Source organism: Meles meles, chromosome 2, assembly GCF_922984935.1.
Source record: "Meles meles chromosome 2, mMelMel3.1 paternal haplotype, whole genome shotgun sequence".
Classification (NCBI taxonomy): Eukaryota; Metazoa; Chordata; class Mammalia; order Carnivora; family Mustelidae; genus Meles; species Meles meles.
The window spans coordinates 191,101,663-191,118,460 of record NC_060067.1 but is presented as its reverse complement, the minus strand read 5'-3'; the positions used below and the strand labels follow the sequence as shown (position 1 = coordinate 191,118,460).

The window sequence follows — 16,798 nt, the reverse complement described above, 5'->3', positions numbered from 1 at the left end:
CCAGCGAGCGATGATTAATGGAGGAAGGATGGTGCAAACTCCCAGCCTTAAGGGTATATAAGATGTGGGGAGTGGGAGGAAGGCAAGGGGGGTGCAGAATGAGTGGAAGCCTGTAACAGCAGCTCAGATACCAGGTTGTGGCAGTGCAAAAAGGAAGGCGGAGAGACAACAAAGATGGCGGTGGTAGTTCGCAACTCCGACCTCTAGGCCAGCGCTGGTTCCCAGAAGACGCTGCCGTCCCAGCTGGTTCCAGTGCCGCCAGGCTCCGGCAAGGGTCTTTTTGTCTATTTGTGACAAGTCCTGTCAGGAACTCTGGTGGCCACAACGTGACTCATCCACTGGGGCACCCCGAGGTGAGCGCCGAGGTTGCAAAGACCCACGCAAGTCTGTGATAAAGTCTGTTGGCAGCAAACATCAAAACGAACTCCTCCTCAGGCGTGCGGGGGAGTTGGCGAGTGTACTACGGAGCTGACAGAAGAAACAACTACAAACCAAACCCCAGGAAAGGCAACAATTAGAAGAAACCAGAGCATCTTTGGGTTGTGCCATCAGGGACTGGGTTCCAACTACCTCTTACCAGTTTCTCAGGGGACAGAGAATGACTGTCCTAGATGGGATTATGTGTCCACCCCTTCGCCTATGTGACCAGCAGCCCCGGCATCATTGGAGTCTGAGATGGCAGTTCCTCAAAGGAAGAGAGGATAAGCAGAAATTTTTAAAAAGTATTTAAGCTCTGAGGCGCCTGGGTGGCTCAGTCAGTTAAGCATTTGACTCATGATTTCAGCTCAGGTCATGACATCAGGGACCCGGGATCAAACCCCGTGTGGGGCTCCATGCTGAGTGGGGAGTCTGCTTGGGGTTCTGTCTTTCCCTCTCCTCCCTCTGTCCCTCCACGAGCACGCATTCTCGCTCAAATAAATAAATAAATAAATAAATAAATAAAATTTAATTTCTAAAATGTCTGGGAATACAAATACTGGTCATAAGTGTGTGGCCTCAGGCTTGGGGAAAGATCAGCTATTTCACAGAATCTCAAATTTCCAAAATAATTTTTTCCCAACTACCTCTGCTCTTTCAAACTAAAGTCTTACTGTTTACAAACAAAAAACAAACAGATATTGACCAGAAATTATCCTCAGCAGTAACTTCATGCCTTCATGTTTTGGGTTCCACACGTTAGTGTCCTTTCTCCTTCCGTCTTTCCATCCCGTCCTTTCATAGCAGTCAGACCTTCAAACCCATTGGGTGACCTGAAGTGATTTGATTTCTGTGCCTTAGCTATGATAGAACTTTTAAGTTTGAGAGAGAGAGAGAACACACAAGTAGGAGGGGCAGAAAGAGAATCTCAAACAGACTCTGTACTTAGCGTAGGGCCCGATGTGAGGCTCAAAACCAAGAGTCGGACACAAGCGACAGCGCCATCCAGATGCCCCAAAAGGGCTTTAAGAAACACAGTGGCAAAAAAAAAAAAAAAAAAAAAAAAAAAAAAAGAAAGAGAGAAACACAGTGGCTTGCCCAGTTTGGGTCAGTCTTTGAATAGATACTTCTTACAAGTGCAATTTAATTGAGTTCTAAGGTGACGATCCCAATTTCTCATGCATTCATTTGGGGATGTGTTATTCTACATGCAAGCAGGGCTCATAGACAGTTTCCTTTTAACAATTTCCATTTACACCGGAAATGAACATAATATATTAAACTCCAGCACACTACAATTCTAGACTTCTAGAGCAAGAGTTTTGAAGCTTCTTTGGTGTAATTTTGAATTTTAATTTTTTAATACAAAGCTTCAAGCAAATTTCAGTTACAAGTTGTCAAATCTGATTTCTGTTAATGATTGATTAATGACAATGCATTCTACAAATGGTGAATATTAGAATCTAAATATGTAGTTCTGAGCCCTAATTGGAATAGATATAAATTAATAAAAACATACAACTATGTATTTTATCTCTTCTTTATTTTATCCCTATAAAGTTGGGACTCTTAGATGTTTATCTGCTTCTCCCACTTCCCATGTCTTGCTTCTTTTGCATTAACGTATAGGAAGCACATGATAATCATTCAAAATATATTTGTTGTCCATTTTTTTCTCCTTCTTTTCTCTTCCCCTAGTGCCTTTCCCCTTCCTTATCATTCCATTTTGCTCCCTTAAAGAGAAAAACTACAGGGATACCTGGGTGGATCAGTCAATTAAGCATCTGACTCTTGATTTCAGCTAGGGTCATGATCGCAGGGTCCTGGGATCGAGTCCTACATCAGGCTCCATGCTCCAGCAGGTAGTCTGCTTGTCCCTCTGTCCTTCCCCCTGCTCTCTCTCTCTCCCTCTCGAATAAATAAATAGAATCTTAAGAAAAAGAAAAAGAAAAGAAAAACTGTATTGGCACATATTTTTGTCTCCTTCTTTGTTTTTTGAGGAACACTGTTTCTTCTATTACAACTGTGTTGTTCAGGAGATTAACTGTCCACCTATCAGGCTCCAAATTGCTGTTTCCTTGCTTCTAAGGCTTACAAATATTGTGAAATCATTCTGAAGGATTTTATTCTCCCATAAGCTCAGCAGGTTTTTCCAGTAAGTGCCCTTGCAGATAGCCACATCGACAGCTGGCTAAACCTTCCAGCTGATCAACATAGGAGTAATAAATCAGGAAATTTCAGTTTGTCCAAAACATGTCGAACAAGGCACTAACATACCAGAATTGTCTTAATGGGTAATAGTAGAACAACAAAGTAATTAGAGAATGCTGGTAAGTAAGAAAAGGACTGACATGCTGTTATAAGCTAAAGCTAAGGCAGCATCTTTCCTGGATTCTTTACATAATTTCTGTCCCATCCATTTACTGAGATCCACAATCCTCTTATATCATTGTAGCTGTGCTACTTGGAGGCTGGAACTAACAAAATTCATCCTTAATTTCACGTTGAATATTTAGGTAAAGCTATTCAATTATCTAGTAAGCACATGAATCTAGGTTTGGTAGAGTAACTTTCTTTTCTTGGAGCAGACCAATTAGTCACTGAGCTGCCGCCCTAATATGACACCTTTACTGAGGGCAAATGGACTTTATTCTTCACTGGTTACTGGATAACCTGCCATGAGACATTATCTTATTTAAATTAGTACAAAATCCTCAGAAAATTTCCCTATGCCATGTCCATATTTGTGAATCTGAATTTTTAAGTGTGTGGTTGTTGAAGTCAAGTTGGGTCCACATTCCAAGAATTGGGTTTATCTCTATTTGTTCAGGACTTTTTTATGTTCATCAAAAGTTTTATAGTTTTATTCCAAGAAAAAAGAGGAAAGGAAATCCTTAAATTTTGTCTGACCTAAAAACTCTCTCAACAGTTTCTGTATATATTATTACATAATCTAATTTCATGGGAATACTGCCTCAACATAGTATCCTAACTCATCTTCGACCCTAGTGATCTCCAGTTTCTAGGTCTCCCCCAGGAGGCACTAACTGAATGACATTCATTCATCCTGGCAATGGCAGAACACAGCTGAGAAAGGATATTCTGCTCAGCTTTGAGTTTTAAAATGCTTTAAAATTCCTAACAAGGCAATTGTCTGAAAGTGAAAGGATTTTCTTACATGGAAATATACAGGGAAGTGCATATAAGTGTACACTTAGATGAATTTTCACAAAATAAGCACACTTATGTAACCAGAACCCAGATCAAGAAATAGAATATTATCCACACCCAGGACGGTGCTTCCCCTGCTCCTTCGCAATTACCACACCCCCAGGTAACCACGATTTGACTTTTAATTGCACAGATTGTTTTACCTGTTTCTGTACTTTGCATAAATGGAATCCTACACTCTGTATTCTTTTGTGTCTTTCTCTTTTCACATTATATTCAGGAGACTGAGCCATCTCATGGCATACAGTTGCAGACTTTTTCATTCTTGTTACTCTCCAGTATTTCCTCGTCTGAATCCATGGCAATCTATTTGATTGTTCTACTGATGACGGACTATGGATGATAGACACAACGCGTGGTTTCCAGGGCGGCGCCATTTTGAAGAGTGCTGCTTTGGAAATTCGAGACTGTCTTTTGGTGAACATTCATGTGCATTTCTTTTGGATACACAGACACAGACATAAAGAGTAGAATCTCGGGGCTACAGGATGCGTGTATGTTTGGCTTTAGTTGTCACTTGTCAAGCAGTCTTCCAAACAGGCTGACACGATTTATACTTCTACTAGTGGCATATTCTAATTCTGGCAGCTCCGAGTTCTCACCAGCACCTGGCATCTTCTGTGTTTTTCCTGTTAGCTGTTCTCTTGCATAGAGCGTGGTAACACACTGTGGTTTTAATCTGCAGTTGCCTGATATGAATGAAGATGAGCACCTTTTCATATGTTTCCTGTTCATTTGCCCACTGTACAGTTCTGTGGGGTTTTTGTCCATTTTTATACTGGGTTGTTTGTCTCTTGCTTAATGATGTGGAAGAATTCTTTATATTCTGGATATAAATTCTTTGTCAGATGTATGTACTGTGACAATCTTCTTACATCCTATGGGTTGAATTTTCGCTCTCCTACTGATGTCTTAATTTAATTTAATTTAAAGATTTTATTTATGTATTTATTTGAGAGAATGAGAGAGAGGAGTGTGAGTGGTGGGGTGGGTGAGGGTGCGGGACAGGAGGGGCAGAGGGAGAGAGAGAATCTTAAGCAGGCTCTACACGCAACACAGAGCCCTGATGCAGGGCTCGATCTCACGACCCTGAGATCATGACCTGAGCCAAAACCGAGAGTCAGACACTTTACTGACTGAGCCACCCAGGTGCCCTGTGATGTCTTAATTTTAATAGTCCAATTTATTTATTTTCCCTTTTATGGTTAGTTCTTTCTAGGACCTGTTCAAGAAATCTTATCTTACCTCAAGGCCAAATAGAAGCTCTCTTTTTCCTCTAAAAGCTCTATTGTTTTACCTCACAGCAAAAGGGTGTAATTCAGAAATGTCACCAGAGGTATCTGGAGACAGAATTAAATAAGAAAACAAATGAGTATGTTTTCCATTGAGCCAGAACATGGAGAACTGATCAGAGAGAAAATAATAGTGTAGAAAGAAACTCCCATCACAAACAAAAGACAAATCCCTTCTGGTGCCTGGGCCGTGAGCTCAGAGCCTATTCTCCCCATCTCTGAACTCCCTTTCTAGGAGTGGTTACTATAGGAACTGTCCTGAGAATATGCGGCTATGGTGACCCCTCCCTGGGGACAAGGAGCCACTCGAGGGGACAAAACAAGGCCTCTCAGAGTCCTCTGTGTTCTCTGTGGGTCAAGTGCAGTGTCTCATCTCCTTGATGAGCTACTAAGAAAATCTTTTCTCAGAAAGCCTTTTCAGGTCCTCTGAATGTTTTTACTATTTATACATGCATGTGATAGGCATAGTTTTACAATGGTCATGAAGAGCATCCATTTTTTTGCACCCACTTCAAATCTCAAAGTTACATTTGAAATTGTGGGTGTTGGACATGTCTCAATGTGCACCATCTCTCCTTGTTTCTTTGTCCAGGAACATGGCATTAAGAAAGACTGCGGGTGGTGGGGGGGGCGCCTGGATGGCTTAGTGGGTTAAAGCCGCTGCCTTCGGCTCAGGTCATGATCCCGGGGTCCTGGGATCAAGTCCCACATCAGGCTCTCTTCTTGGCCGGGAGCCTGCTTCCCTTTCTCTCTCTCTCTCTGTGTCTCTCTGCCTACTTGTGATCTCTGTCTGTCAAATAAATAAATAAAATCTTTTTAAAAAAAAAAAAAGAAAGAAAGACTTCAGGGTGAGAGGGATGGCTTACAGACGGGCATAAGGAAACTTTGTGTGATGGCTACATTCATTATTGTAATTGTCTTGTGGTTCCCCACGTGCATGTAGAAAACTTATCGAATTGCACACATTAAATATGTGCAGTTTGTTATACATCAATTTTACCTAAACTGTTAACAATAAAAAATAATTTTAAAATATTGTTAATTTTTCTGGATTTTCATTTTTCAATTTATTCGTTGAACATGGTTAGTCCTGTTATATTTAAAACTAGTGCTAAATACCATGGGCTGACCAGACATGTATATTTAATGTTGTTTCCTGAGAGTTCAGAAACTGTCAGGAATTAAGTAGATTAAGTAGAATTACTTAAGTAATTACTTAAGTCATTATAATACTTCGTAGAGTATGAAACATTTCAGGTTCTGTGGAATTTAGGGATGAAAGAAGTTACATTTATTTGAGAAGTCTGGACAAAAACACAGGCAAAACTTGCTTGTGGCTCACAATATCAGGTTTTAAAAGGCAGGAGACAATACTGTATTCCATTTTCTCCCAGTTTTGTTACATCTGTAGTAAAAAGAAAATGTTAATATTTATGAAGGAAAAAAAAAAGACACACTCACATAGTACCTCCTAATAGAATATGACTGATAGTTTTTACTTCTTCATTACCTATTCAACATTTCTTAGGTGAGCTGTTTATTCCCCTTTTTGGGGGGCTTAAAACGTCCATGCTATGTGTCCATCAAGAGCAGTTGCTTGGGGACCTAGGTGACTGTTCCCATGATTTTGCAGAGACATGGAAAATGGTGCTGGAGCTACATGCTGGTCCTAAAGCTTCTGCCCAGACCCAATCCCCATTTTTTGTTTTTTTGTTTTCCTGCTCATATTTAATGGCCAACATCCAGGCTTTCCCAGAATGAATTTGGGTGGAGAAGTGTTTTCTTAATCACATGCCCAGAACAAGACAACCAAATATTTGTGACTTCTTAATGATGACCCTGTTGCTAGAAAAATTGCTGAGATCCTTGTTTTTGTTCCTCTCTCCATGGGAAACACATCAGGCCACTGACCTCTTTTGTAAGTTTCCTATCACTTTCTTGCCTCTCCCATTTTCCAAGGAATACAGGCTAGACACAGAACAAAAACCAAAGCTCTCAGTGTAAGAAGTAAGGCTAGGTTAGAGAGGACGCTTGTCGTGATCAGGTCAGACACGCAACAAGTGTGAGTGCAAAGGGGGAACTGACGGACTTTGAGGTGGGCAAGATAAGGAGTAGCCCCCAAGACTGTGAGAACCAAAATCTCAGGGAGTAGAACCGGGACTTTATGCGCGCCATGTTTCCTTTCCTCTCTGTGTTTGTCTCTCATCCGTTTGCTTTGCCTGACTTCATTCTCTTTCACCTGAAGTGAGCTCTTTTCTGCATGGGGGAAATGTAGCCACGGGCAGCCTGACCTTCACATCTCTCTAGCTCTGGGATGCAAGACACAAGGCCACTGGTTCTTTTTATTTTATTTTATTTTTATTGATTTATTTTGAGAGAGAGGGAGAGGGTGTGTGAGAGTGGGGAGTAGGAGTGGGGCAGGGAGAGGCGGAGGGAAAGAGAGAATCTTAAGAAGTATCCATGTTGTGGGCTCGATGCCCTGGCCCTGAGATTAGAACCCGAGCTGAAATCAAGAGTTGGATGCTTAAGTGACCAAGCCACCCAGGCGTCCCAAAGCTACTGGTTCTTTAGCTCCACACGGAGATCTCTCCAGGAAGGCCTCTAATTGGCACACCTTGTATCACCTGCCCACCTTGGACCAATGATTGTGTCCAGGGATACGATACCATGATCGGCCAGGTCTGGGTCACATGCCCATCCAGGGAGGACAAGATAAAAATTATCAGAATGAGGGGACTGGTAAACATGGTTGGACAAATAAAAATAATAGCTACTCTGGTCTCCTTAGAATTAGATACGCCAAGGGCAGTCTTTTAAAACTGTAAATATTGTTAATCCAATCATGTTACCCACCCCCAACCCATCCACCAACCGAGAACTTTCTACTTCCCATGGCACTTAAAGTAAGACCCAAATCAGTTCTTTGAATTTTCAGTGCTCCACTTTCTCTGTCTTCTCCTTACCTTTCAAATTATTTTGCCTTCTCTTCTGACTCACCAGCAAGGCATCAGTTAGCTACAAGGGCCTAGAATTTTACAGCACACAGGTTAAGGAGCCTGGCTGAAGGAAACCCTATCTCCCTAGCTACCCCTTGAACCCTGTGTTTTAGTACTAATCTCACTAACTTAATCACATTACCTCATTCACAAGGAATTCTCCTCTATGTATAAAATCCACATGAAAAATATTGCAGGAAATTTAAATCCAGTGTTAAAAAATGTCACATGGGTGAGCCCCAAGTCTACAAATCAGTTTCATGGTCAGGTCTTTACTCTGCAGTATATAATCTTAACTGTAAAATACAGTAAAAACAAAATGGATTTCTGTTGTTCACACGCTTTAAAATAGCTCTTTGTTTACCGTAGAGGCCAAGCAATTTGGGAGAGGACTTAGAGGAAGGTCTCCAAAGGGTGCTGTTCAGATACTAAAATTCTGAGCTTATAGCTGCAGCCTCGTGAAGATAATCGAGTTTCTGTTGTTTGCCACTTAACATGTGCAGATACAAGAAAGTTAAATGTATTTGTTCTGGGGTTCCTCAAAATTACTTTGCCTGATTTGATTCCTCGGGGGGAAAATGTTAAAGAGACTTAAGTGTATGGAGATTTTGATTAAAAAGAAAGGCACTCCGTGCTTGGGTCTCTCTGCTGTGGAGGCAGTTATAGACAGCCGTATGTTTACTTTGTAAATTGCAGTTGAGGGAGCAACATAAGCTGTTTCCAGTTTGGGTGGAAGTTGTGTCAGACCTCACAGATGAGATGTGTACTCTGTTAGGAGTTTGCCAGATTTTTTGCAGGGGCTGTGGGCAGGTCCATGGTAATTAAGAAGAGTCTACTGCTAATTTGTTTTCTTAAGAGTAAATCCTGAACAGCTCCTCCTTGCAAGAGAAAGAATGATGGAATTAGAACATCATCATTTGGTGATGACTGTAGTACTAACTGTTTTGGGCAAGAATCACCCAGGGATAGGATGCTAAAATTAGCTGACAAGACTCGGAGAAACAGGATATTTATGTAGTCTCAAAGCATCTCTCCACAAGATATTTCTTAAATGCAAAAGGTACTTTGTAGTTCCTAATGAGACAGCAACTTACTCAAGGGCTTCCTACTTTCCAGGGTGGGGTGGTGAGAGGATGGAGGGTGGGGAGCGGGACACAGGGGCTGTCTGGAGACTGTGCCCTTCTCCTGTGGCTCTCTCATCTGCCAGCTTGTGAAAGTCCCTCTCTTCCCACACTCCCCAGGGTCGCTGCCTCTTCTCGAAAAGCCAGTACCACCTTCTGTACTCAGGATTGAATTCTATTCTGCTTATGTGTGTTGGTTCATTTATTGACAGTCTGCTGTGCGCCAGCTCCAGGGGATTCGGCTTTAAATAAGACAAGCCCTTGATCTCTAGGATCTTCCTGCCAGCCCTAGAGGAAAATACCAAATAAACTATGATAGCCCTTTGGATCTGTCGAGGTATGCATGAGATGCACGGGAGTATACAAGGGGCAGTAGGGCCCTTAAATTATTGAAAATACTTTGACTTTGGGGGCTCATTGGATTAAGCCTCTGCCTTAGGCTTGGGTCATGATCTCAGGTTCCTGGGATTGAGCCCCCACATCAGCCCTTCTGCTCGGCGGGGAGCCTGCTCCCTGACCCCCGCCCCGCCCCCCGCCGCCTGCCTCTCTGCCTACTTGTGATCTCTCTCTGTTAAATAAATAAATAAAATATTTTTTAAAAATTAAAAATGGGGGGCACCTGGGTGGCTCAGTGGATTAAGCCGCTGCTTTCGGCTCAGGTCATGATCTCAGGGTCCTGGGATCGAGTCCCGCATCGGGCTCTCTGCTCAGCGGGGAGCCTGCTTCCTCCTCTCTCTCTCTGCCTGCCTCTCTGCCTACTTGTGATCTCTCTCTCTGTCAAATAAATAAATAAAATCTTTAAAAAAAAATTAAAAATGGAGCACTGGGTGTGGTGCATAAATAATGAATTCTGGAACACTGAAATTTTTTTTTAATTAAAAAAAAACCTTTGATATTGATTGGTAAAAAGCCACACCCTGGACCCCTGGCCACTTCCCTGGGATACTCTTCACTGACAGGCCTCAAGAGAATAATTAAAAGATTAAACCCCAAACAGCAGAGGCCTCTAAGAATGCTTTTACATTTTCCCACTCCTTTCTGATGGCCTAATCCTGCATGAGAGGTCAAACAAGGCTTTCTGGAAGAGGCAATGTCAAGAATGAACAGAAGTTAGCCAGCTAAAGCACAGTGTGTGTTCAGGCCCCTGGATCAGGGAGAGAACATGTCACATGGGAGAGACCAGGGTTCACTGAGTGGAACAGCCATCTGATGGGGGGAAGGGTGGTGAAAAATGGCTTCAAGACGTAAGTTAAGGCCAGATCAGAAAGAGCCTTGTCTGCCCTTCTAAGACACCTGAACTTGATTGGACAAGCTAGAAAATGCCTCTGAAGATGAAAAGCAGCACAATTCAATTTCTGTTTCAGAAAACCAGTTGTGGTGTAAGTGAAGGAAAGGGATTGAAGGGGAATAAAGCAAACAAAAACCCTGTTAACATACTGTGGAAGTAATTCAGGCAGGAGATGAGCACCTTTTCTAAAGCAGAATCAGTACGGAAATAGAGAAATAGTTGCAATCCAAAAACATTTAAAAAGGTAGAATCGATAGGGCTTTGTGATTGGATTGGAGTGATGAGCTACCTGTTATAAAATTTTAAAACATATTTAGCATTAGACAGAATGATTTTAACCAGAGTGAACCATTTGGTAAGCCTTTTATCTATGCTTCCAAAATGACGAATTGATCTTGCGCAGAAACTTAATGGTGACTGGCTCGTTTACAAACCATTATTTTTCGAAGATCTGCAGATAAAAACTGTGCATTTGCTAGTCTTTGGACAATTATGGTGGGGTTACAGTGCAGGTTTTGTCCTCTGCAGTGTACAAGAGAGTATAAGGACAGTACAACCTTGACACTTGTAGGTTTCCAACTTCAGGAAATGCACACTGTCAGCTGTCTCTGGTGTGTAGTCTGACCTGCATTTCTTGGGCTGGTCCCATTCCCAGGATGGATCATGAGGCTGCCCAGCTAGAGAAGCAGCACGTGCATGATGTGTACGAGAGCACCGCACCTTACTTCGGTGACCTGCAGAGCAAAGCCTGGCCTCGTGTCCGCCAGTTCCTCCAGGAGCAGAAGCCCGGCAGCCTCATTGCTGACATAGGTAACCCAGGCTTGTGCTGTGCGGGTGGAAATATATTCTATTGTACCTTTCCTTTTCAGATGTTGTTTTACATTTCTGGTCTAACCAGAAGCCTGAAATTGTGTGCTTGGCCTGCCAGTACCTCGACTATTCAACCTTACAGCAGAAATTCATCAAGTCAGGAAGTAGGAAACTTTCTGATATCTACATTTACACAATGTTGACCTTTTCAAGAGCCTCTGTGCACATCATCCCACAAAACTGGCCTGGCATTGAATGAATAAATCATGACTAAAAAGACTGCAGGTGAAATTGACCATTTAAAATTTGGAAACATTCACTGCAGGTGAAATTGACCATTTAAAATTTGGAAACATTTGGTGGCTCACCTTGAAGGGGCTCTCATGCCTTCTACAGAAAAGCCAGAATTATGGGATGACACAAGAGGTCCCCTAACCTCTTGTTAGTCTCAAAGATCCTTTCCCCTAATGCTTCCGTAGGTCTTTCCTTATTAGAGCCTATCTTTAATTAGATCATAGCTTCATAATCACAGATTTGCCTGGAGGACTTTGGCTCAGTACCTTTCTGAATCAAGGAGTGGTAAACCACAATCCAGTAGATCTAAGAGTAAGGTGTAAGAAATGCTAGGATTCCCACTCAAGGCACAGCCACCCAAAACTGCTTTCTAGCGACCGCGTGCAGACTGTGCCCAGAAGAGTCCTAAATCTGCAGTTATCAATTACCAATTCCATCTGATTTGACATTTACTCTAAACACTTACTCTAAATATTAGTAAGAGAAACAGATGTGTGTCCGTGGCTTGTAGCATACTAAAGATGGTATGAGTGGGGTGAGATCTGGGAAAGGGGAACAGGTCATGAAGAAATAGACTTTGAAAACTGTCTCTATCATGTCAACTTTTAAAAATTAACTGTGGTTTCAGAAGAACAGTGAATTTGGAGCTCTTACCACCCACAAGGTCAGCAAAGTGCCAGAATCTTAAAATCAGTTAGGAGGAAAAGGAGCCATTCCATAAGTAGCTTTGGGACAACAGTATAATTATATGCTTTCTCATGCCTTACCCCCAAAAATCCAAATGAAGCAAAGATTTAAGTATGAGAAAACAAAACCGTTATAGGACTAGATGACTGACTAGATTATTTTTTAAAGTATCCTTAGAGGCAAAAACCCTTCTCTCTGTAACACCAAAGAAAGTCAGAAATCATAAAAGACAATTGTCATTATTCAAGTTGTCATTATTCACAGTCCCTAGGTTAAGTTGATAAAATTGCCATGAACATTAACTTCGTGAATTCTGAATTACTGTCCCTAGAGGAAATGCAAGCTCATGTTCCTGTGAGTCTCTGGTCACAACATTCTTGTCAACTGATCAACACCTAGCATGCTTTCATGCTTCTGTCTACTTAAAGACACACCATGACTATATAGTATGGATCTTTAACACTGAACTCAAGGCCAACACACATAACTCATGCCTGAACAGAGTTTCCTGAGCACACATATCTTGTCCATTAGGCTTGTCATAGCCATCCTGGGCTTAGGAACCCCTCACAGCCCTTGAGCCCTATACCCAGGGACCATCCAAAACCATGACATCACTAATAGCACAAAAATGCAAAAACTGTGGCACTAAATAGACTACGTAGAGGGTACTTGTTGATAGGATGAGAACCGAAACAAGACACCGGTCAGGCACCTCAGGCAACTCAGATTTTTCCAGACTCGTTCCTGCTGTATGAGCAGGCTTGTCGGTGAACCACCGTGCAAGTATTTGAGCATTGACGTCGGGGGCGGGGGTGGGGGTGGTCATACTTTATCGTGTAGGTGAACATGCAAATATGGAACCTGTGATTAAAGAAGATCAACTGTATCGATATCTTTGACCGTATGAAAAGTTGTAACTTCTACAAGGCAAAAAATCTAGGCAAATATATAAATGAAACAAAAATTAAAATTATCTACAACTTATCTGATAGAAAATTAGATAACTTTCCTAATATACAGAGCATTCTTCAAAGTCAGTATGAAAGAATAGGACCAAAATTTCCCAAAAAAAAGAGAAAAGAACAGAACAAACAATTCAAAAAAGGAGGCATACTGATTGCTGAAGATTGCTTTGCTAGGTGATGACCTTATGTGGTTCAGTAACAAAGGTACCAAAGGGTATTCAGTGGAAACTACGCCATCCCAGTCCTACGGCACCAAGGAACCCATGGTAGAAGCAATTAGCTTCTTGTATGATCCTGAGACATTTAAGTAGAAGCGTTTACATATGTGTACCTATGGGTGAATTTTCCTGTTTTGATTACGCAGATGATGGTCTGTAATATAAACTGTTACACATGTAGCTTTTGTTTCCTCTCATATATTGTGGAGATCAATCCATGTTTGTACTTCTAGAGCTGCCTCCTATTAAAACCTGCATAGTAGCCTCTGATCATAGCACCGTGTTAACCGGCCTATATTGCCTGCTCTATTGTGCTACAGCAAATTATGGTGCAAATAATATTCTTTAGATGCCCCCATGCAACTCCATAATAATATGTAGTAAATATTTCTTTACCCATTTGTGTCTTTCGAATTTTGTGCTTTTACTTTTTTTTGTTTTCAACTACTCAGTAAACAAATGGTACTACTTTGATTACACAATGATAGGGGCTGTCCTTTTTTTTTTTTTCTTTTTTAAAGATCTTATTTGCTTTTGGGCGCCTGGGTGGCTCAGTGGGGTAAGCCTCTGCCTTTGGCTCAGGTCATGATCTCAGGGTCCTGGAATCGAGCCCCACGTCAGGCTCTCTGCTCAGCAGTGAGCCTGCTTCCTCTCTCTCTCTTCTCTGCCTGCCTCTCTGCCTACTTGTGATCTCTCTCTGTCAAATAAATAAATAAAATCTTTTAAAAAAATAAAATAAACATCTTATTTACTTTAGAATGAGAGAGACATTTTCTAGGGAGAAAGAGATTGAGAGCTGGGAGAGGGACAGAGAGAGAATTCTAAGCAGACTCCAAGCCCAGCATGGACCCCAATGGGGGGCTTGATCCCAGGACCCTGAGATCATGACCTGAGCTAAAACCAATAGTCAGATGCTTAACTAGTAAAACTTTGCATAAGTAATAAACATCTGGAGGTAATCGGGTTCCAGTTGCCCACACAGTAATTTTCTAGGCTGTTTTCACTATTTAGGTGGTGCAACTTAAGAGTTGACTGAAATTTTATTAACCTCCTCCCCCCATTCCCCAGTTGAGCGGATTTTCTGAGATGTGGGGGAAGGGTTCCTGATGCAAAAGAAATTTGATGACTCAAAGACAGCAGAAATCCAGTCTCTCAGGAAATGCTAGGATCGGTGCAGTCGTAGCAATGCCATTACCTAAAATGGGCTAGTCACTAAGGACATTAGATGGGGCATGGAGGGTGTTCTGGGGTCTGAGAGTTTTATTTAGTTTAGAAAGCAGGAAAAAGACCAGAACCTGATTCTTTTTGAGAAGGTTACTTTTTTACCCGACATCAGAGACAAGTGTCTATCCCAATAGTATTGAATAGTATTGAACGGTATTGCCTTTTTGGGTACATAATAAAAATGAACTTTTCAATAATTAAGATTCCCTTTACCTTTTGACTATATGTTCTTATTCCCAGTCTCTGTGGTCAGATTTGATTTACTAAGTCATTCTCTATATGCCATTCCTTCATTGGGTCAATGAAAATGTAGACCCTCTGATTTGTGGCCAGGAACAGAAGATGCCTACAGAATAAAAGAAATCCCTTCTTCTCTGGTTTTAAGAAATGTATAAAATGTATAAAATGTATAAACTGGGCGGCTCAGTGGGTTAATATAGAATATATATATATTCTATAGATATTCTATCTATTCTATATATATATATATATATATATATATATATATATATATATATATTCTCTTTCCCATGGGAAAAGAGAATCCTCTTTCAGATGATAGTCTTAGAAAAAAACGAACAAAAGCCTCTTAATTTAAAAAATGTTGTTGTTCCTACAAACTTGAGAGGAAACATTCAGATTAGTTATTTCTAGCAAACACTTGCGTACCATGTGCCAAAACATTTTGTGCAACTGGGGCAAGTATCTGTTTCCTACTCTGAGTGTAGTGCAGAATGGAAAAAAAGAGGGAATGTAAGCCTGCAAACACGTTCTGTTAGCTCGCTTCAATACCACGGAAGGTTGTCCTTTCATGAGATTTTGTAAAGCAGCCTGAGTGTTGTGTACCGGAGCTCGCCACAGTATCAGAAATGTTCTGATGTGCTTCTTGCACATTTAAGATAATGGGGTCTCTAGGCTTGGCAGTATTCCCCATCTCATTAGGATAAAACCTTCCCCACTCTGGCATCCTAGTGTATGCAGCTGGAAAATAAATATTGGCATCATATTTGGGAGATCCGCCACCATCCTTAAGGCTGAATGCCATCAGAAATGAATATGGAACTGGCATGCGCCTGGGTGGCTCAGTTGGTTAAGCGTCTGCCTTTGGCTCAGGTCGCTAACCCAGGGTCCTAGGATGGAGTTCTGCATCGGGCTCCCTGCTCAGCAGGGGGTCTGCTTCTCCCCTGGTTGTGCTCTCTCTGACAAATAAAATCTTAAAAAATAAACCAGTAAATATGGGATAAATCAAGGATGCCATGGGATCCGGAAGCCTTTCAGGAGATGCTGAGATTTGGAAAAGGCCCAAGTGGGTTCAGTACTTACTGCCTGATGCCCTCGGAACACCTCCCTCTAGCTTGAATGGTCCACAAACTTATTTTGTTTTGTTTTTTAATTCCAGCATCATTAATGGACAGTGTTATATCAGTTTCAGGTGCACAATGTAATGATTCAGCTGTTCTATACACTGGTCAGTGCTCATCATTATACGTGGACTCTTAACCCCCTTCGTCAGTTTCACCCATCCTCCCCACTCCCGCCCCACATAACCAGCAGTTTCTCAGGAACCTGTTCTTCCTTTGTGTCTCTGTAAGTTTCCATTTTTCTGAACATATCCCCTGAGCCAATTAAATTGAAAAAGCAAATGGATTTGCAAGACTATTTTTCTTCAACTATGACCATCATCTTTGAAATACTCAGGCTACCATTTTAAAATACTTTGCGATTCCTATTTTCCCCATAACTCCCCTCAAATATTGGTTACTTTTTCTCATAAGCATTCTTGGGACAGTGGCTATGAGCTCTAAACTATTTCTAAGACCCCAATTGTTACACTGAAATAATCACATTGGGAATCTTATTTTTTATTCACAGGCTCACCACTCTCTCAACTGCATTGGTGAACTTTAATTATGCTTTTAGTGTCTCATATAATTTTGAATGGCCTATTAAGAGGGAGTTATTAGAGCATTGTGATGTACTTCAGAAGCAGTAAACTAAACATCCTTGAACAGTGGTAGATTTTTTTTCAGGGAGAAAAATCTAGAGCTAATTCCAGTAGGCACGAATATCAGCTCTAATGATATCTTTAAATATTTCTGGAAAATGAATTAGCTGCTAGGTCTGTGCAAATATACTAGGTATCAAATCCTAGAAGGCTATGTTTCAAGATGATTACTCACTCCTAGTACTTCCTCCTCATTGTAGTATCAGATCGGATTGGTCTAGATAATTATTGAATTCTTTGGGTCTCT

At 41.4% G+C, this 16,798-nt stretch overlaps 1 protein-coding gene across 6 annotated transcripts in view; it reads left to right on the top strand.

Moving 5' to 3' along the window:
* Positions 1-16,798, top strand: part of TRMT9B (tRNA methyltransferase 9B (putative)) — a 65,719-nt gene that overhangs the window by 32,657 nt on the left and 16,264 nt on the right. For all 6 annotated transcript variants that reach the window (XM_045997508.1, XM_045997505.1, XM_045997506.1 and 3 more), the window contains exon 3: positions 11,001-11,155. In XM_045997508.1, coding sequence (XP_045853464.1) covers positions 11,002-11,155 — 154 coding nt within the window. In that variant the 5' untranslated portion in view covers position 11,001. The remainder of the gene's footprint in view (positions 1-11,000; positions 11,156-16,798) is intronic.